The sequence below is a fragment of the Trachemys scripta genome, chromosome 2 (assembly GCF_013100865.1).
Source record: "Trachemys scripta elegans isolate TJP31775 chromosome 2, CAS_Tse_1.0, whole genome shotgun sequence".
NCBI lineage: Eukaryota > Metazoa > Chordata > Testudines > Emydidae > Trachemys > Trachemys scripta.
The window spans coordinates 235,963,893-235,985,721 of NC_048299.1; the positions used below are offsets into that span (position 1 = coordinate 235,963,893).

General features: G+C 42.5%; 1 protein-coding gene and 2 long non-coding RNA genes across 4 annotated transcripts in view; 2 read left to right on the plus strand and 1 right to left on the minus strand.

Annotated features, from left to right (window-relative positions):
- The window catches only part of LOC117873635, a 31,076-nt gene extending 27,670 nt beyond the window's left edge, over window positions 1-3,406 (minus strand). The window contains exon 1 of the long non-coding RNA XR_004644778.1: window positions 3,258-3,406. This is a non-coding gene — a long non-coding RNA (uncharacterized LOC117873635). The remainder of the gene's footprint in view (window positions 1-3,257) is intronic.
- A 57-nt stretch (window positions 3,407-3,463) lies between these two features.
- The window catches only part of WWP1 (WW domain containing E3 ubiquitin protein ligase 1), a gene marked incomplete in the record, with an annotated part of 149,162 nt that continues 130,796 nt past the window's right edge, over window positions 3,464-21,829 (plus strand). The window contains 2 exon segments of one of the 2 annotated variants that reach the window (XM_034763223.1): window positions 3,464-3,635; window positions 12,357-12,548. In XM_034763223.1, the coding sequence (XP_034619114.1) occupies window positions 12,516-12,548 (33 nt within the window). 2 annotated transcript variants of the gene reach the window in all.
- On the plus strand, window positions 12,566-14,113 carry LOC117873636. Its single transcript, XR_004644779.1, has 2 exons — window positions 12,566-13,357; window positions 13,452-14,113. It is a non-coding gene; the product is annotated as an uncharacterized LOC117873636 (long non-coding RNA).

A 21,829-nucleotide genomic window follows, 5' to 3' on the forward strand; every position in this document is an offset into this window, starting at 1 on the left:
ATGTGCAGGTGAACGAGCCCCTGATGGTATGGCTGATGTGATTAGGTCCTATGATGATGTCATTTTTGATGAATTTTTTTAGCTTCTTTTACACGTAAGGCTCCCAGCCTGCAAAACACTTTGCACACCTAACTTCACTTGCTACCCAGAGTCTCAAAAACACATAGAAAAAAAAAAGTGGCATTCAGGTTCTTTTTATACATCATATGAAAACAAAATGTCACAAGCCTGCCTTTTAAGAGTTCATTAAACATCACTTTAAAGGCCACGCATAGGCTATACTTTGGTTGTATCTACAAACCAGAGTGCGGCAGATGTCCATGTAACAGGGAAAGGTAAAAGTGGGGAAGGGGTATTCAGGAGAAACCCAGAACTGTGCATAAAGTTTTATTCCAAATCAAAACATTCCCTTGACCTTCTGCTTCCTATTGAAAAATATATTTTTTAAAATTACAACACCACAAACATGAACAAGGAGCAAAAAGTTATTAGCCAAATCCAAAAAGGGGTGAGGCCAATAGACTATAAAGTTAGTCTCCAACTACAAGTGTCAGTCAGTCAAGTATATGAGGAATACTGGGAAATAAGTTGAGGAAACATAAATACTATAAACTCACTCATGCTCTTAGTGTTAAAATGTGGGTAAAAGAGTTAAGAGAAAAGGAAGGACTAGAGGAGATTAAAATCTATAGTTATAGGACACTAAATTATACTCAGAAAATAATGTCTCTGGATGTTGATTTAGAATTATATAATAAAATAAAGGTAAAGAAAGCCATCCTATGCATGACAGATAAAGTTTGAGTTTATGTAATGGTAAATGGAATATGAATATGTACTGGTGGATCTAAAGATGAAAAAAACAAGAAGAGTGGTTGTAGCCTTTTGCATCCCAGAGTGAAGTCAAGAAATCTAAGAGAACATCTAATTTTGTATTATGACAGCAGAATAATGTTAACATTAAACTGGATCTGGGACATAAAGGCTACCTTAGCTTTTATTTTTTTGGATTATTAAGTATACTGGCAATTAAAAGAGTTATCTCAGAAAGCAGGAATGATCTAATAAATGAGATTTTTTTTGACAACAGAATTATTATGTTCAGACATGTACACAGCTCTATCTGGGATTCCAGCACAAGCTGGGATATCTGGCAATGAAATAGCCAATAGAGATGCAAGAAAACGCTTTAGAGCATGGAGAAATTGATATAAAGAGTCCATTGAATAAGCAAGAATTAAAAGTTTAGTTAAAAAGGATTAAACTAAAAAAAAAAGGAATGGCAAGAATTGTGGACCAAGGGGAAAAGAGGAAGACTATGCTATGAAGTATGCCGCAACATAGAGGATAATGCACTACTCCAGGTATGAAAGAATCAGTGATGTACTCATATTTAGACTGCTAACTGGTCACTGTTGTTTGAATAATAATTTATATTTACTGAATAGACACAAAGATGGGTTATGTAACACAGGTAAAGGCACTATTGATCTCATGATATGGGAATGGAAGCAGTGTTCGCAGAAAGGCTCTTTATGAAGTATTTAGATGCTCTCAGGTGATAGAATATACTATGAGGGGGTTAGTGAGACTATTGAAAAAAAATCTTTTTTTTTTTTTTAAGGATATAGAGCAAGGTAAGAGAGTGTAGTGGCATGAATGTACAGGGAATATAGCAGCTGGCAGTAATATACTCAGTAGATGAGTCTGCTTTGCTATAAAGATGTGGTTCTCAAAGCCGGTCCACCGAACCGGTTTGTTTATTTGCCATGTCTGCAGGTTCGGCTGATCGGCTCCCACTGGCCGCAGTTCGCTGCTCCAGGCCAATGGGGGCTGCAGGAAGGGCGGCCAGCACATCCCTTGGCCCGCCAGGGGCTTTCCCTGAACAAGCAGCGGACCAGATTTGAGAACCACTACTATAAAGCATAAAAAAGAAGAACAAAGAAGTCAGTCAATTCAAAACAGGATTTTTTACTTAGACTTAAGATCAGAAGGTTGCCTGGTACTTTCTTTAACTTAAGGCTGGGATTTATAAAAAGATAGCTATAGTTCCTGAGCTTTGTAAATCAAATCAATTTATTACGTTTTTAAGTAAAGTTTGCTATTTTTTACTGCCTGCAACAGATTTCTGAGTTTGAGTCTACAGCCCACATCTCCCATGCTACAATTACTGTGTAAAAATTCATATAAATACCCACTATTTTTAGTTTACAGAAACTCCTACCACTGTATCTGGTTAAGAGAGACCCTACTTTTCCGTTCTATCTTCTAGAAAAGCTTAGTCGAAAACATTTCTTAAAGGTGAACAGCAAATGATTTTTTTTTACAGTCTGTAGCTTATTTTTCCAATTGAGTCTTCATAATGCCTAAAAAGAATCTTAAACTTGTTTTTTTTTTTTGTAAACTTAGAAATGACAAATGTCTAATGGTAAATGCTGGGGCTGAGGTCTTGTCCCTTAATTTAAAGAGCAGGATGTCAAATCTCTAATGAATGAGTCCATTCCAAAGGCCTTATATAAATACAAAAGTTAAAGTGGTAGAATCTTCTTCACTGCTGCAGGTGCAGTTCTATCAGTACATGTGCTTATACTAATATAACTGCTTCCCTTAGGGGAAGTGGAATAAGCTGTACTGGTATAAGCACTCTTATGCCATAATAACTGCATCTGCACTAGGGGCTGTACTAGTATAACTATGGGGACTGTCTCTTTATTCTGTGTTTCTATGGTGCCTACATGGCACAATCGTCTGGGGCTCCTAAGTGCCAGTCCCGTAATGCTTGGTAAAAAGTTAAATCCCTCAACCAAAATTGTAAACCTGGTACAAAATCTATGTGCAGATTAGGCCTAAGCTAAATCCAGTCCCTTCCCTTCCCTTGGGCTCAGCTTTCACTCTTCTGTGCTGTCACTAGTATCTTGCAGGGCAGTGAATAACTTTTCCTTTATATATAACCCCCTTAACCCCCACACAGTCTAACATACCACAGCTACTGCAGGCCCTCCTACAAACCCTAGAATCACTTAGTGGGTGTGGAAGTGGCGATGGTGTTTAACCTTATCCGAGGGGCACGAAGGCAGAGGCAGGCAATTATTACCTAGTGAACCCAAGTACTGGGTACCAGGGCCCGCTGGCTTAATGCCTCGCCCAGCACAGAAGCTGCTTCGGTTCATTGCCTCTAAATGGCATCGCTGCCCCATGCCACGCTCACCCCTCACCAACTGGACCACGCCAGAGTGATCAGGAGGAAACCCACCGACCTCCAGCTCCCGTCTCTATAGAGGTTGGTTCAGTTCGGGGCACCCAGATGGTTCAAGCCCTTGCAGCGTAAGCCCTCCCCCATTCCTTTCGCTGGAGAGGTTGGGCTAGTCCCCCCCGTAGAGAAGTTGGTTCAGGCCGAGGAGGCAGAAGCCGCTGCTCCTACAAGTTCCTGTTCCCTTGGCGGACGCGCGCAGAAGCGCGCGCTCAGGGTCCGGCTCAGTCGGCGCTGGCAGTTGGGGGCGCGCGACGGCTGGTGTGGGGGGAGGGGGTTGTTGTGCGCGAGCCGCCGATGCCTCCGCCGTGAGATGGCATCATTCTGTGCGGCGGAGGGGTGAGGAGCCTCGGCGGAGAGGGGCAGCGGCGGCTTTCGGGCCACGGTAAGGACACAAACAGGCTCTGCCAGAGCCGCTTCCCTGGGGGTCAGGCCTGACAGCCCGACTGGGCGAGTAGACGGGCGGCTGCGGGGCCCCTTCTCGCCTGCTCTGGGAGAGGGACGCGGAGCGGACACTTTCTCCTCCCACAGCTGTGAGGGGGGAGAGAGGGTGTCTCTGGGCCGACAGGCGCTGTTCCTGTCAGTGGGGACGCTCGGGTCAAAATGGCGAAGGGGAGCTGTACCAGGGCTGCCCCCCTTGGCTCCTGCTGGGAGCGCGGGGTGGCCGCTGGCCCCTGGGCCCCTGCACCGCTGGGAGTGTAGGGGGAGGGTCTCTGTGGTATCCTGTGCCAGGCGCGTAACCTTGTTTGTTCCTTTCCTGGGCCTGGCCATGGGGGTAGATGGGGCTGAGCCCTGACCCGAGTCCGTGCTGAGCGTATGGGAAGCAGCAGGGCAGTCGCAGAGGCGGCCCATGTCTCTTTACCTAGAGAGGTGAAAGAGGAGGAGAGGGCGATGGTTACATTTCTGTTGGCCTTCCCTCCGCGCAGCCGGGACAGGGGACACCCCACATCTCCCCTGCGAAGGACTGTGACCCTATAGCCTGTCTTCCCTGTCCTGTCCCCCATTGGCAGTGGAGGTCTAGGGCTCCTGTACAGCGCGTGATGGGGCTCAGGGAGAGTTATTGCTGTTAATACCCAGGTTAGAAGTGCCTGGGAATCTCTCTGGTGCTGTTTAACGTCTGACTCGTTGAGTGGTTAATATTTTGATTTTAAAATCTCAGTAGTTTAACAGAACGTGCACCAATTAATTGCTTTTGTTATAAATGCTATAGTGAGCTACTACAGCGTTCCACTTACTGACTCCTTTCTATATACCTATCTTTATTTTAAAAACAAAATAGGTATCTAAATTGAACTACATTTTCAAGGCATTCATCTTTCTGTGCAACCCATTACACAAGCATTTAGTTAAAACAATCTAGCAGAATAAGATATGGACAAAAATAGTACATGAATTTGTTACAGAATGCTTAATTCTTTGATAGAGTTCTACAAATATTGCCAAAAGTTATTTTCATATTTCAGTGGTGATCCTGTATTCATAGTGAAAAATCACCAGAAGGGTATTCTGGGGTAGATATCCAGGTTACACAATTATACTACAATTAGCTCACTAGATTTTGCTGTCATATATTTAGTATAGTTAACATATGAATTGATGGGTAGCACTTCCAATAAAAATAATTCAACCTTACATTTTGCTTGTGATATTAACACTTTTGTTAGGGAAGGAATAAATTGACTGTTGATGACCTGTTATAATTTTTCACAAACTCCGTGAGATTTTCATTAAATGGAATTTGATAAACTCACTAATGTGAGCCACTCAGATTAATCTACATATGAACTCAGTTCATGTATTTCAGTGTTCTACTAAATTATGATCAAATGAGGGGTGAGGGCTTGCACAGAATGAAAGCTTCTCATGGTTTATTTGTTTATTTTTGGGGAGGAGGTGGCGGGTCCAAACACCTTTCAAAATCACAATAGCTTACTTAAATTCGTTCCTAAGACATGAGTCAAATGAGAGAACCAAAATACGTTGTACTCCTGTTGCTTGTAAAACCAGCTGAATTTTTAGCACCCTTATGCCATTACCTCTCTTCCCCATGTGGTGGTGTATGCAATACATTAGACTTCATTATAATGGTCTGATCCTGAAAATACTACTGGATACCATAGTGCTTTGTGAGTCGTTCCTATGCCCAGTAATGTTTTTAGGATTATGCAGTTATACATATGAACATAATGCATATGTGTAAAGCTATTCATATGTGTAAGAGTTTGTAGAATCTAGCGTCTGCCCGCTTCGAGCAATCTGCCAGTTGTAGGCCTCAGTTTGTATCTTTGAAGTTTAATGGATATTTTGAGGTAGTAAAAGTAATACTTTTAGTGTCAGACTCTAAAAACTATGTTAACGAAACAAATAAAATGTCAGCAAACTTGCATGCCAATTTGAGACTAGACTTAAAATGAACTCTGTTTTGTTGCCTGTGCTAGCAGGGTACTATGGAAGGATCCCAGATAGAGGTGATCTACTGCTCCCCAGATCCTGGAAGGAGTCATGGAGACATAGTGGTCCTGTTGTTCTTCACTAGCCTTGTCCTTAATTGCTTTCTTGGCTCTGTGGAACACACTGAAAGAGGAGGGGGAAATACCTGCCTGTTTTGTTACGCCTTCCTCCTTCTCAGTGTTCCATGCAAGAATGCTGAGTTGGAACACCGTCCCAATCACCTTCCTCCCTCTCTCTTGAAAAGAAAATGGTGGAGGCTGAGAGAGGTCCTCTTAACCTTTCCACTGTTTTTCTTATTGTGGCCAAAGTAGGGGGGCAGGAGGTGAGTCTTCCACTTCTTTGTTCTTTTCTCAAATAAATTAATAAACTTGTTTTAATATTTAGAAATTAATAAATTAAACAGACTTTACAAAATAAAAATTGATATATATTTAGAACCAAAACGAGGTGTTGAGTGCTCCTTTAAGATATCCATCCTAAAACTAGGATGCAGAAAATGAAGCCAACAGAAGAAGGCAAAAAACTTAAAAAAAAAAAAAAAACTGCTTAGTTGTCATTTCAGTACTTTACTTGACCAGCTTGGTAAGCAAATATGCCACTTTTCCATTCAAGCTGAAAACAAAACAATGATTACACCAAAATATGAACTCTGTTAATAGGAACACTGTTACAGTTTTTTACTAGTATTACCTTAACGTATGTAAATTATAAGTTAAATCTCCTTTTAAAACCCAGCTGTACTGTATGTAACTTTTTGCATGCCTGTCCTTCAAAGTCTCTCTCCCCCTTCCCTTGATCTCCAGAAGTATCAGTCATGTTACTCAGTGTACTGTTAGCCACTCCACTCTTTAACAACTGACATTTTCAGAAATTCAGAGATTTTCACTGGGTAGTTAAGACGGGGCTTGAAAAATCTAGTTGTCAGTAATAAATTGGAAATTTTCTGGGCCAAGTGGGATCCTAACCTATCAGCTTTTGCAAAATGTAACCTTTTGATTAATAAAAAATAGATTTCTAGCCCTTATGTTTGCTTATGCAACTGATGCAGTGCAGTCTTCCCAAGTTTGCGGACAGGCAGCACCAGTGCTAAGGCTGCTGTTTACAGCTTTTCCAAACAGTGGAATGAAAGTAATAGAGCTGTGGTCAGTTTCACTAGTTTAATTGCTGGTCACAGTGTTCTAAATAGCAGCAATTAAACTAACAAGAATCCTGTCATTTTTTTACTCTGCTGCATTTTGTGAAAGCCATAAACCAGAGCTGCCAAATTCATTCTATACAGGAGGCTGAATTCCATGTTTAATTATGATTAGTAGATCAGAATATAAATTTAGGACTATATATTATCTTTAATCCACAGCCAAACTCCCACAGATGGCTGTGGGGGATTTTCACAAAGAACCACCATGGAATATGGCCCTGTGTAGTAAATAAACTTTTATTTTTATTTGTTTGGTTTTTTTTATTGTCATATTAAGTAAGAATGATTTTATACTCTCCTTTAGGATCACCACTGTTCTTGGTTTGTTTGTTTTTTCCTGCCTTCATCATCCTTCTTTCCTTTTCTGTTCCATATCTTCCCTCATTTTTCTTCTCTATCTCTTTCAAAATCCCACCCCATTTCTCTTCCTATCAGCTCAGCTGATCGGCAGTGGAATAGTTAATGCTGACTTTTAAAGTGCCATGATTATTGTGCATTGGCATTAACTGCTGCATGTAACAAATGGCAGCAGGGGAATTCACATCTGTCATTATTTTGGACTGTCTGCAGACTCTCAAAGGCAACACTGCATTAGTTACACTCAGCTCACATTTGGAAAGCCACGCCTCCACCTCAAAACTTTTTTCTTAAATGATGCATAATTGTTGGTTTTTTTAATAAATTGTTATGACTTGTAAGCCTGCTATGAAAAGAGGTGGTATTTTCAAGGGAACACTGGCAAAGGTAGTGGACACTCCACCACATCATCTTGAGAAAAGCGGTACTCTAGGACAGTGGTTCTCAACCAGGGGCCTGGAGCCCTCTGGGGATCCACAAGCAGGTTTTAGGGGGGCCATCAAGCAGGGCCTGCATTAGACTCACTGAGGCCTAGAGCAGAAAGCCAAAGCTCCACCACATGGGGCGGAAGCCGTGAGCCCTGCCAGGGCCCCAGGATTGTAGCTGAAGCCTGAGCAATGTAGCTTTGTGGGGACTTTTGTGGCATGAGGCCCCAGGTAGTTGCCCTGCTTGCTACCCCCTAATACTGGCCCTGGCTTTTATATGCAGAAAACTGTTGTTGTGGCACAGGCGGGCCGTGACGTTTTTATAGCATGTTGGGGGGGGGGGGACTTCAGAAAGAAAAAGGTTGAGACCCCTGCTCTAGGAGAGGTGTTCAGCATCTAGTTGTCAAAGCCCTATAGGAAAGGTGGAGTATATAAGTATACTTTGAGGGCATCCTCTTTGGAATCCCAGCACCTCCTCTTTCCCAGTAGCAAGGAGTGATTGGGCTTCTCTCTAGGCTTTGCCATTGGCCCTGCTAGATCGACAGTTCCCTCCATCTTCTGTATCAGTGTCTGGCTAGTAGGTGTCTGTCATGTTTTTTAGACCTGTTTTAATATATGACTTAATTAGAGTTTATCATTGCTTTTATGGCCAGATAAGGCAGAAACTGTTATTCCTAACAAATTAGCTAACCCATATTTCAGTTTACCGCCATGTCATAACCGTGAGTGTTTATCTATAAAACAGCACTACTGATTCCAGGGAAACTGTCTGCACTCATACATAAGAGTACATAAGAGCACTACTGTTCTACTGGGAGAGAAGTGCTACGATTAAGTGAAGAGGAAAAATTAGTGTTTTGAAAAAGATACTTGAGAGAAACCTTTTATCCTCCAATTATTTATGGATAATTAGTGTTTAGGAAGCTCAGGGCCAGATGGCATTTGACCTTCATTAATTAATTATTAGAGGAATAGGGTGACCACCTGTACCAGTGTGATCCCTGCAACTATAGAAGTCTAACAACTTTTCTGCACTCCCTCACTTACCCTTGTTTCAGATAAGCCCCTTCATCTGGTCTGTGCATTTTGCGGCACTGTAATTGTGAAAGCACCTTTTAATTTTAGTAAAGCACTGTTTTTTCAATTATAAAAGTGCCAACAAAATCAAATCTGCAGATCATGAACTGATATGCACTTTGCCCCAGAGTTTTTCTTCAAACTTAACTTTTTTGGATGAAACTACCATTATTAAGATCTCAGTGACGCTCTTACAGAGATGTTTGATTGAAAAACTTTCAAAAAGATCTGAAGTTAAGCATATGCTTGATAAAATTGTTTATCTGCTTTGTGGACTTTTTGTCCCCCCCCCTCCCCCCCCCCCACACTGTTACTAGCATTTTTCTTGTTCCATGAAAGTATTCAGGAGACACAGCCTTTCTGCGTTGCTTGTATTCCATGTTCAGCACTTGGGGTCTTGGTAAATTTAACTAGGCAGCAAGCAGAATGACAGTTTTTTTTCTGAATCACGCTCAATACCTCTTGATTAGCAGAGAAGAAGTTGATTGCTGCCTAACAATTATGCCATCCTGATAGTCTTTTGACTCTTGTACCAGGATCAGCCACTACTATGGGTTCTTAAGACAAATTATTTGGTGGCCTCCGAGTGTGGCCATCAACTCTTTCTGGTGGCTGCTCTCACACTTTTTCCTAAAATATTTAATTAGCTTTAGGAAAAACAAAAATATGCACATATACACATCCCAATCGTAATTTATTTATTGCTAATTAGTAAATCTGTTGTGAAAAGTAATATTACCAAACATACAAATATTGTTTTTCACAGCAGGATTACTTAGCCCTGACAAGCCTGGGGACTAATTAAGCCCTGGATGGGTGACAGTGGGGGCCAGGAGCAATGTGGGTGAGTGAGTGGCTGGTGGAGGCGGTGGGGGGCTGGAGCCTGAAGCCCTGTGGCCGGACAGAGCCTGAAGCCATGCGGCTGGAGCCTGGGGCCCACCATCACGCAACTGGAGCCTGAAGCCCTGCAGCCAGAGCCTGCCACCCCGCTGCCCCAGGGCTGAAGTCCAAAGCCTAAGCCCCAATGCCCCTGAGAAGGTGGGGAACCCACTGACTGTCTGCTCTTCCAGGGTTGTACCCTAGGTGTCTCCAGAGGGGGACAGGGCCCAACCCCTGCTGGCAGCCCCAGCAATCAACACTAAGGCAGTGCATCTAAGAACGGGGGAGGAGGGCTGTGGCCGCAAGAAAAGCTCCTGGTGGCCGCATTTGAGAAATGCTTCTAGAACTAGGTCCCTTTCCCTGGCTCCAGTTAGAGAAAAAACAGGAATGGCCCAGAAAATGAGTAAAATAATGAAGATTTCCACAAGTGAAAATATTGTTACTTTTTAGTTTAGGGAGGAGCTAAGTAAGAGGGGACATGATAGAAGTATACAGAACAATTGAGCGGAATAGAGACAGTACATTGTCCATGTTTTCTTATTCTTTCTCATAGAACTATGAAAAAGGGGATATTCAATGAAATTGAGAGGCAACTAACTTAAAATTGTTTTATGTAACCTGTGAAACTCATTGCTACAAGATATTATTGAGCTCAATAGACCTCCTAGGGTTAAAAATAAGGATTAAACTTTTATATAGATAATGTTAGTTACATAAAATATAATTTAAAAAATTAAGAATATAGTGCCCTCGTGTTTCAGGGGATAAGCCAGCCTCTTATGAGGAAGAAAAATCTTTCCGCGGGCCAAGTTATTCTACAGTTGTACAGGATATCTTGCATTTCTGCTATCAGACAGCATTGATCCGATCTTTTATAGTGATTCCTGCATGTCACTGTTTGGCCCTGAAGTTAGAACTTTTTGTTTAAAAGCTGATAATTCAAAATGCTCTAAAATCCACATGCATATTCAGATTCATTTCCAAACTCACTCCACATAAGGTCTGGGATACAGATATAGGAGTAACTGTGGGATCATTTGGTCAAGAATTTCTTCATATATAACGCCCATCATAAGTAGCTGATTTTAATGTTCAAAGTGCTCTAAAACCCTTCTGCATATGGAGTGTATCTTGAAAAATGGCATGCAGCAAAGATGGTGGTTTGACCTTGTGATATAAATTAGGAATAACTTGGTCAAGGGATTCCTGAGATACTTCATCCTTCCCTCCTTCTCCTCAGCCCCATATGAACTGTCTTTAATTTTCAAAGTGCTCTAAAATTCATATGCACAGAGAAATTGTCTTGAAAATTGGTATACTGAAGGAAGGGGCTGGGATAGAGATTGTGGTGCAAATTTTGGTGTCATTTGTTCAATGAGTTTCTGAGATAGAGGTTACCCCGGATTGAGCTGCTTTTAAAATCTTCAGATTCTATAACTTTCTTACTGCACAGCTAAAACCTAAGGTGGCTAATCATCATGTAGTGTATAGTTGGATTATGCCAAGTTTAGATACTCAATGGTAATTAGAACCAGTTTACACACATTTCAAAAGTTACTGTACTACAAATACTTCAGTATATCAGTGTGCATCTCTGCAAGCAATCTATGAGCCATTGCTTCCTCAGGAATATTTTTGAGTGATGCTGACTGAGCAATGTATTCACATGGTGGCTCAGGGAAACAGGCATTGACTCTTGAACTGAATCCTCTCCTTGGGAAATATGCATGCTGTGCACATTAGTGCACTCAAATTGTCTTTTGCTTGGTGTAGGGCCACAGAAGGGCTCCTTTTGGAAGTGTGAGTGATGTGTGCAATATTGAAAAGGTTAAGCACATCAGAAGTATATCCCCAGTACCATCTACCTGTCTGCCTAAGTGGCACTCTAGGACAGTTTGGGCAGTGCTGTCTGGGATGTGAAACTTGGTATGGTTGTGTGGGTGAGCTGTCATGGAAGGGACTAACTGCCACAGAGAGGCTAGTGCAAGAGTCCCAGACAGGACAAATCAGTTCTCTGCCAGGAGAGGTTCACTGAATTCCTGCCATGTCATACTAAGCATGATGGGCCAGGTCAGTACTGGGAGCTGGGAATGGGTATGATTGAATACCATAGGCACGCAATACTGAGGCCTGGTCTGCACTACAAAGTTAGGCTGATGTAAATCCACAGTGGCCTATTACAATGATGCAGTAACACTACCCCCCAAAAGTATGTGAGTGTAGATGGTGCCTTAGTTGTGTTGACCCTAACAATCTTCCAGCACCTGTCCCTCAAGTACCCTGTCCCTGAGACAGTGACTCCTCTGGTCACAATTTTGAAGAGTCCAGAAGTCCACCCACCCCTTTACAATTCTTGTGTGTCTTTTGAAATGCCTTTTCCTCATTGAGCATATCTAGCAGCTCTCCTTTTGTTGTGTGGATCCAGCTGCCCTACTGATCATGCCAGTTCCACCTACACAGAAAGCTACTAGAGTCACTCCTGCCTGGAATAGGCAAGAAGTATTGGATCTGCTTAGCTTGTGGGGAAAAGAGGCTCTGCAAGCATCGTCCTCTATAAGCAGATTGCACAGGGGATGATGGAAAAGGGGCACAACAGGGATCAGCAGCAGTGCAACATGAGAGCAAAAGAAGTCAGCTAGTAATATCACAAAGCGTGGGAATGTGGTTCTGCCCTGCAGATCTGCTGCTTTTACAATGAACTGTGTGCTGTACTTGGCAGTTAACCCACCAACATTCACAAATGATGGTGGGTAGCTGAGAGCAACCCAAGATCGAGACCCCTGCCATGAACGGTGGTGGTGGTGGTGGGAAGTCAGCAGGGGACTCGAATCTTGCTGCGAGCTAGGAACTATTTGACATTCTGTGGGAGTCTAGCCAGATGAGCCTACTGACGAAAGGGAAGGGAATTCAGGTAAGTGTGTACTTGCATTATTCCTTGTAAAGTTTGTGTTTTTTATTTTCCTTTCGCTCAAACTTAATCTGTTCCTTCACCTCCCCTCCCCATGCCTTCGTTTGCTATTTAAAAATGGCAACATACAAATGGGTCAGGCAGTTCAAGAGGTATTGACTTTTCATTGCTTTACTGGTATAATAGAAAATAAAAAGGGTTGTATGGCAGTCTGGTTAAACAGTCCATTTCAGATCTGTGCCCGGTACTCAGGTAGTGGTAGAATAAATGGGGTAGAATCAGGATCTGTTTTTCAGTTTTTTAGCCTGTTGGGCTAGGCAGGGGGGCGTGCAGAATACTGTTGACCAGAGTAGGAATGTCTCTCTTATCCTCTTGAGAGATCTCGATGAAACTTTTCAGGAGAGGTTAACAGACTATTTCCATGAGATTTTCAGCCTTGTTTCTTTCATCACAATAAGACACTTTTCCGTGCCACTCTGCAATGAGTTTGGCAGGCACCATTGTGGTAAACAGCCTATCCGCATTTCGGCCTGGGCGGCTTCGGGATGCCAGTAGAACCTGGGCTCTTTGTGCCTTCGTCACCCTCAGGAGTGAGAGATCAGGTAAAATCATTGCTTATGAAAATAGTGCCAATATGTTCACTTCCATTTCCCTATATCATACTTAGGGAGGGTGCCTAACTTAATAATAATGTGCAGAAGAACACTCCTCCTCCTCCTCCTGGTGATGCCATACCCACTATGGTTTGAGCTGGAGAGCGGTGCTGTAGCGAGGCACTCTAAAGCTAAAGTGTCAATAAGCATTTATTAAAGGTATTTGTTGGAATAATGTAAAGAGAGTTTTGAGACTTACCTTTCTCTTTCTGCGGTGACTAAATCTTATGGGATATCTATCTGTTTTTATCAGTAACTTTTTGTGTGCTGGACTAAAGGGGTCACCCCTCCGCTTCCCTGAATGTCTGATCCTGATCCTGAGGAAAAGGAAGAAAACTAGGGAGGATATGTTCCACGAGATCCTCCAAACCACAGTTGCCTTGCACAGTGATCACAGGTGTTGGGGTGCCCTTCACAAGGTGAACGAGGAGAAAATGAATGGAGAAAGCTGTGATTGCAGGACAGGCAAAAGGACCGAGAGGCGCATCAGAAAATGCACCAGGACATAACGGGATTGCTCAGGAAACAAACACAAATGTTGCAGAGTATGATTGATCTACAGTCCCAAAGATCTTTGCAGTCTTTGGAGAACATCATAGCTGCTGCTTCCTCCAACTCACAATATTCCATGTGGCACTGTGCTGCACATTCTTACCCCATCACTGTATGCCGGGGGACAAGAAGAAGAACTATTTCTACACATTACACTAACTTGTTGAAACCACAGATCAATGTGTATGTAGCCACAATGCACTGCACTGAACTATTTACATACATGGACATACATGTTTACTGTTTACTTCCATTTTCATTTGGGATTGTTGGCAAAAGTATTTCTTAACATGCTATGTGTGTATTTGCAGTTTAATTTTGTTAACTGCTGTTTTGCGCACAATAAAGTTCTATTTTTGTAAAGCCAGACTATTTTTATTAGTTCACATCAAGCATTGCAGAGTATGTAGTGGAAGGCAGAGTGCCAATCAAATTCATAAATATACACCAAGCATTACAGAATTCATAACAGCAGGCAGAGACCGTACCAATATATAATGTGAAGTACAGAGAACAGACACTATTTCATAAAAGCAACAGAGAACTCTACTGTGGCTGACCGGTAAAATGCTCTTTTAAAGCCTCCCTCAGCTGCACAGTACCATGGTTGCCTCTTCTAGTAGCCCTTGTGTCATTTGGCTGTTCAGATTTAGCAGACAGATGGTCAACCTAAACTCCTCCACCCTGGCAGCAATTTTTCCACCCTTGTCTCATAGATGTTATGCAGTACACAACATGCAGTTATAACTATTGGGATGATTTTCTCATTGAGATTGAATTAAGTGAGTAAACAACACCAGTGTCTCTTCAGTTTACCATAGGCACACTCAGTCATTCTGCACCAGCAGAGCTGGTAGTGAAACCTTTCCTTGGCTCTATTGAGGTGGCCAGTGTACGGATGCACGAGCAAGGCATATGCTGGGTCCCCCAGAATCACTTCTGACATCACTAATAGTAATCCGCCAATTGGGAAAGACTCCCTGCTTACAGCTTTTTGAAAAGTCCTGTGTTCTTAAAGATGCAAGTGTCTTGTACCTTCCTTGACCAGCCCACATTGATATCAGTGAAGCTCCCCACATGATTCACTAGTGCTTACATTACTAAAGAAATGCAGCCCTTTCTGTTGATATACTCTCTGGCAAGGTGAGCCAGTGCCAAAATAGATGGTATGCATACCCCTATCTCCCCACCACAGATAACCCCATTGCTGCACGTCCGTCCAGTATTTCCTATACTTTACTGAGTTAATGGCCTTACATACTTGGCCTGCACTGTGGATTTTTCAACTCCCAAATTATTGCCTGCTGACCAGTAGCAATTCAGTGTTCCCAGTTTCCAGAGCTTGATTGCCACTCACTTCTCCACTGTCACTGCATCTCCCATTTTGGTACACCTGTGTTGGAGGACTGGGGTGAGCTCAGCACACAACCCCAGGAATGTGGCCTTTTGCATCCGCAAGTTCTGCAGCCACTGCTTATCATCCCAAATCTGCATTACAGTGCAATCCTACCAGTCAGTGCTTATTTGTCAGGCCTAGTAATTGCTCTCCACTATGTGATAATGCTCCATGAACACCAGCTATGATCTTGGATTGTTTTTTCACTATCAACATTCAGTACTGTGCTCAAACATCTTCACATGGTAGTCCCTCTTGTAGCAGTACTCCCTTAAGCTGTGCAAATACTGGAGAATTGTATGTCCTATATTAGCAATGCAGAGGAGAACTCTGTTAAGTGCTGCAGATGCCATGCTTCTAGAGAGATGGCAGACACTGAAAAATGCTGTGTGGGACTGTGGGAGTTCAAGCGGCTTGCACGCTCCCAGACAGGAGTCCCTTCCACGCAGCAGTCTCTCTCTCCTGTCTGGGGGCATGCGAGCTGCTTGAACACACAAGCATGACCAGGGATAGCCGCTGGTAAGCCTGGTGCCTGCCCCAGTGGGCAGGGCAGTGGGTGGTACAGCCACACCCTGGTGCAGGGCGCTGGCTTCTGGGAGTGGTGGCCCGATGTGCTGCTCCTTTCGTCTCTGTGGTTCCTGGTAGAGCCCTACACCTCTCCGGATACCGATTTATATCTGCGAATATCCGCATCTCCTGATATAAATTTGTATCTGTGAAGGGCTCTACCTATTAGCTCCTTGTTTCAGACAGTGTACAAATTGGACTGACTAAAATGATGATTTTGTCTCGTTCAGAACACTCTTGCGGTTTCCTGGCTGTCTTAAGCCTTAACTGTCCATCCTGCTAATCTGCCAAGTGTTCCAGCTTCCCCATTAAAACTTATAAGTGCAATTATATATAGTCAGTGCAAATATTATCATTTAATATTTGAAAACTTGGAGCAGCATAGAATAAATTGATTGTAATATCAAAATATTACTCTGATGGTAGTAGCCATATTTAATTCAATGGAAGCCTCCCTTTGATCTTAGTTGAACCTGACACAATTTGTATGTTGCCATACAAAAATGACACAGAAATTAGGTCTAACTTACTGCAAAGCACACAGGGCCTTCGGTAATGCTGGTATATGCAAGTTGCAGTTGTGGAAGAAAAATTAATGCAATTACAGCATGCTTTCGAAATCAATAAAAAGAAGAACAGGAGTACTTGTGGCACCTTAGAGACTAACAAATTTATTAGAGCATAAGCTTTCGTGGACTACAGCCCACTTCTTCGGATGCAATATATGCCATAGCAGAAGTACTGTAGAAGATTTAACTAATACTTATATACAAATGAAACAAGATTTTTTTTTTTTTGGTTAGTATTCTGCAGTTAGAAAGTATGTATGCAATAAGAGTGTTGTTTTTGAAGTTTGGGATGACAATTATATAGTTATTGCAGATATACTGTAGCTATACTGTAATTTTACGACTTAAATTTTCAAAAGTGACTACTGTTTTGGGGGTGCTTCAATTTTGGGTTGTCAAATTTGAGATACCTTAAACAATTTTTACTTTTTCAGAAAGTGCTTAGCACCCCACCCTCTGCAAAATCAGGCCTCCTTACTCTGACAAGTTGCTCACACAATTGAGACATCCATAATGACTTTGAAAATGTAGTCCTAAATGTTGAAGCAAGTGCCTTCCAGTCTTCCAGTAACACAAAGACTGAAGTAGACCGAGATTATCCTGCTGAAAGAGTTCATCTCTCAATAATGGAGAATTTTAGATATTAAATTTCTCATAACTGAGAGTTACCTTGAAATTTCAAAAATGTAATTCATGCTTTGCACAATTTGTTACTTATCACAGACTTCATCTTGCAAACATGCATGTGCTTAACTTTACTACTGTGAGTAGTCCCATTGATTAACATGAGCTATCACCAGGCAACCTTTACTGTGTGTTAACTAAGTATTTTGCCATTTAATTTCTATTCTATATTTGGAAAGAAGGTGGATGTTGTATTCATTTCTTACAGTAATAATGAAATACTTTTTATTCTAACAGTAAATAGAGGTGATGTTTAACAGCATTAATGGCAGTTAAATATTTTTTAGTTAGTTAGTCTGGATAACTTTGCTCATTTTAACATTGCTGATAAAGTCAGCAGATGGCACACAGGCGTAGTAAATAGAAAGGACATGGATAATGATTGTGGTACATCACTGTTTAGTAGTTATTGTTTTTTTAAACAGTTTTCACTATGCATGTTTAAATAACTCGAGCAAGGGAGATTTAGAGACAACCAATTAGATAAACAAACACCATAAAACAGGTGTATAATGAGGGAAAAACTAGGAATAACGGTGGAAAAAATTGTACTGACTACTGAAAAGAATTTTATGACCGCAAAATCTGTTTTTCTGGTCCCATCTTCCTAGTGATGTGGTGCAAATTCCATCACTTGGGTCCAGGGCCAGCTCTGGCTTTTTGGCCACCCCAAGCAAAAAAAAAAAAAACAAACCTGTGGCGCGGCTGGAGTGCGGGTGCAGGGGGACCGGCTGAGGCGGAGGGAGGGAGCGGGCGGGGGAGAGAGAGAAGGGGGCGGCCAGGGCTACAGCAGGGGCACTGCCACGCGGCCCCTCCCACTGCGCTGCCGCAAGGGCTACGCTCCGGTCGGCGGGGGGAAGGAAGAGGACTGCACTGCAGGATGCTCTGGTTCTCCACGCCGCCGCCCCCTACAGGGCAGCCGGAGCGAAACAAGAACAAAAAAAACAACAAAAAAAAGCGGCCGTGCCGCCCTAGGATTGGGCAGAATGCCGCCTCGAACAGTCTGCCGCCCCAAGCACCAGCTTGCTCTGTTTGGCCCTGTTTGGGTCATAGTAAAACAGAAGAAAAAAGGTACTTATCTTTAGCAAGGACATAAACTGGATTATCTAAAAAAATTAGAGTTTATGAACTTGAAATAGGGGAAAATATCATTAGAGTATTAATCCACAAGATGTTAGATAATCTGTAGGACTATATTAAAGTCCCTGACTACATTTTGTGGTGACAGATATTAGAAGTGACAGCCCTGAAGTTGTTATAATCCTGTCTGATAGAAAGATTGTCTAATTACAGTAATAGCAGGCTAGTTACAAAAACTAGAGTAGATTCAGTCACAAAACTGTTAATCTGAATGAACACACATACACATACCAATAGAAGTTTAGCTAACAACTTCACCATCTAGGGCAGAAACTTACCAGGAATCCTAAAACTATTCAATTCAAGAATGTTTTCTTAACTTTTTTTTGTACATTTTTGAGACTGAGTATTTTAGCATTGGATAGAGTAGCAATGAGAACAAGTGAAGTTCCTTCATTCTGAGTTGCAGCTCTTCTGCTGTTGAAATCTAGGTCGTTCCCAAGGAGATATGGTCAACTGGCAAAGTGTGGTAAATATGCAATACTGGTACAAAGTTCAACAGAACTGAAATATGTAAAATGAAAACAGTTACCAATGAAAGTCAATATCATTGCATAAATACTTTCATTTCTTCAAAAGCAACGTTTTGTGTATAGCTGATGCACCATATATCTGAAACACCTGTAAATAAATACAACTATGCAGATGTTTGTAAAAATTTATTTTTAAATGCTAAATTTCCCCTATAAAAAACAAACTCTAGTACAGCTCTGAGATTAGATATGAGGATCTCCTACACAGACTATAGCATTCAGTGCTAGTTCCATAGGTATTTTTCCATCTGATATCAAGGCAGCGGTGAGTTCCAATCTGTTTTCCTCCATAAAGACTTGTTTAAATATTTTAATTCATAAAATTAAGGAAGTGAAATAATGACCTGAATGTTTTTATTTTTATTTTTTTAGTTTCAAAATTCATATTAATCCCATTGTGGGCTGTAGTGGGTTTATTTGTCTGATACGAACTATGGAAAACAAATTCCTATTTTAGTTCACTGCCATTCACTCCTAAGAAAGACTTACGGCTAGTCTACGCTGGCATGCAGCAGCGCTTTAACAGGCTTGTTAGGCTGCAGCAGAGCTCTGGGAGAGAGCGCTCTAAAAAAACCCCATCTCCACGAGGGGTGTAGCTATGAACACTGGAAGCATGGCTCCCAGCGCTGGTGCACTGTTTACATGAAGAGATATCTGCAGGGCCACAACGTGGTCTTCGATACACACATTCATGATGCACTATTCCATCACCCAGCAGGCAAGAGGATGATAGTAGATTTGGCAGAGCTGTGTTACTTTTTCTCGCAACTGGTGTTGACCCACCCTCCTTCCCCACTGTTGGAGCTTCCGGCAAGGACCTGAGGGTGGGGGGAGCCAGCAGCGCCCCTTATACTGTGGCATACATGTGCCACTCCAGAGTCAGTCCCTTTCGGATACCACTGAGGGAAAAAATTCCAGCACTGGTGCATGTGGTGAGCATACATACCACAATGGAATAGACATGAGCAACACTTCTCAAAGAACACCAGTAATGAAAAAAGGTAACTGTCTTTTCTGACACCCAGAATCGCTGCTCCCAATGGTTCACGCCTCTTCCCCAGAGATGCAACTCTTCTTCACCATCCATGACCACACCACCCTTTTCCAGTGAGAGAAAGAGAAGTACTTGGTTGTACCTCGTACTCCCCCATCATATCCAGGGGCTCCACGCAGAGAATCGTACCCCTGGTCTTTGGATATCGAGGGCAAAAGCAAACCAGGTCCTTGGCACGGGTACCTGTGTATGCAGTCCCATGTTCCTATTCCCCCACATGTGCCCTACTGGGACCCTTGGGCTGCATATAGGCCACACTTACCCAAACCGCCCAACGATCAGAGACAGACACACATACGCTCTCCAACCTCATTGCTATCTAGGCCTCCTAACCCAGAGCCAGAATTATTAGAAGAGCATGAAGAAGAAATGGAGGAAGAAATTACACCACCAGCCAACGTCTCCTCATCCTCCCCTGATGAAGCCGTCATACCACCACCTCCAACATTGGCTGACAATTTTAAGCCATTTGAAGAACTTTTCTGTAGGATTGCGGACTCTCCTGATCCCACTGGAGGAAGTTAGAGAGCAACAACACAAGTTTCTTGACACATTACAGGCCTCCACATCTGATTGAAGTACCATCTTTGCAATGAGGCCTTGTTGGACCAGTTAAGGTGATCTGGCAAACCTCTGCATCGATACCATCTACCAGGAAGCGAGCAGACAAGAAGTGTTATGTGCCTGCCAAGGACATGGAGTTCTTAGTCTCTTATCCATTGTGGTCAATGTAGTCGACACGAGATGATGATGACACCACCCTAGGACAACCCCATATGACAAGAACTGGAAGAGACAAGACCTCTTCGGTCTCAAGGCATATTCTTCAGCCATGCACCATTTTCGAATAGATAACTACAAGGTACTTTTATCCAAGTATGATCATATGAACTATTCCAAATTCAATGAATTCACTCAGTCTCTCCCAGATAAAAAAGAGAAGTCCCAAGTACTAGTGACAGGAGGACAACTCCTGGTACACATGGCGCTGCAAGCCTCTCTGGATGCTGGGGATATGGTGGCCTGGTCCATTGTGACTTCTACGGTAATGAGACGAGTCTCATGGCTTCACCTCTCAAGGTTGCCCAGGAGGTGCAGACAACTGTGGAAGATCTCCTATTTGAAAGGTCTAAACTTTTTGCTGAGCACATTGATGAATCCCTTCATTCATTAAAGGATTCTAGAGTGACTCTCTATTCACTTGCCATCTATACACCAGCACCAAAGAGAAGACCGGGTAGATATCAGTCTATCCCGAGATCTTGCCCTCCACATTTCATTCCTTAACAGCATTATGATACACAACGTAGGCGAGAGTGACCTCAAATGCACTGACCACCCATCTGCCTCCAAACAACAATTTTGAAAATTTGGTTGAGTCCCCGAGATGCCTCCCCCGGTCCAGATGCTGTAGCCACTTGAATTAATCCATCAGTTTGGTGACTCTCTGACTTCATTCTACCCGACATGGTGGCAGATCACCTCTTGACATGTGGTACTGGAAATCATCAGCAATGGGGATTCGATTTCAATTGCCAATCTATTGCTTAACAGTGCGATTAAATCATGATTAAGTTTTTTGAGTTAATCTCATGAGTTAACTGATTTATCGACAGCTCTAATAAACCATATTGTGCGACTGGAAGCCGTAGAGCAGGTTCCATTCCAACAAAGAAGGAAATGCTTTTATTCCCACTATTTTCTAATCCAAAAGAGGTCTCCACCCGCTACATTTACCTTAGACTTGAAGAACCTCAACAAGTTTGTCAAACTAGAACAGTTCAGGGTGGTCACACTATCGACAATAATCCCAGTACAGGAACAGGAGGACAGGTTCTCAGCTCTCAAACTTCAAGATGTGTACTTTCATATTACCATACACCCTTCCCACAAGAGGTTCCTCAGATTTGTTCTGTAGTTCAGCCATTATCAATGCAAGGTACTACTCTTTGGCCTCTCTATGGCAACAAAAGTATTTTTCCAAAGTCCTGGCAGTGGTGCTGCAAACAAGGGCTTATAATATTCCCGTATCTAGATGACTGCTTCATCAGGGCTCCATCCGGAGTTGATGCGCTCCAAGCCATAATAAAAATAACAGATCTTTTCTTGAAACTTGTCCTCCAGATAAACATATAA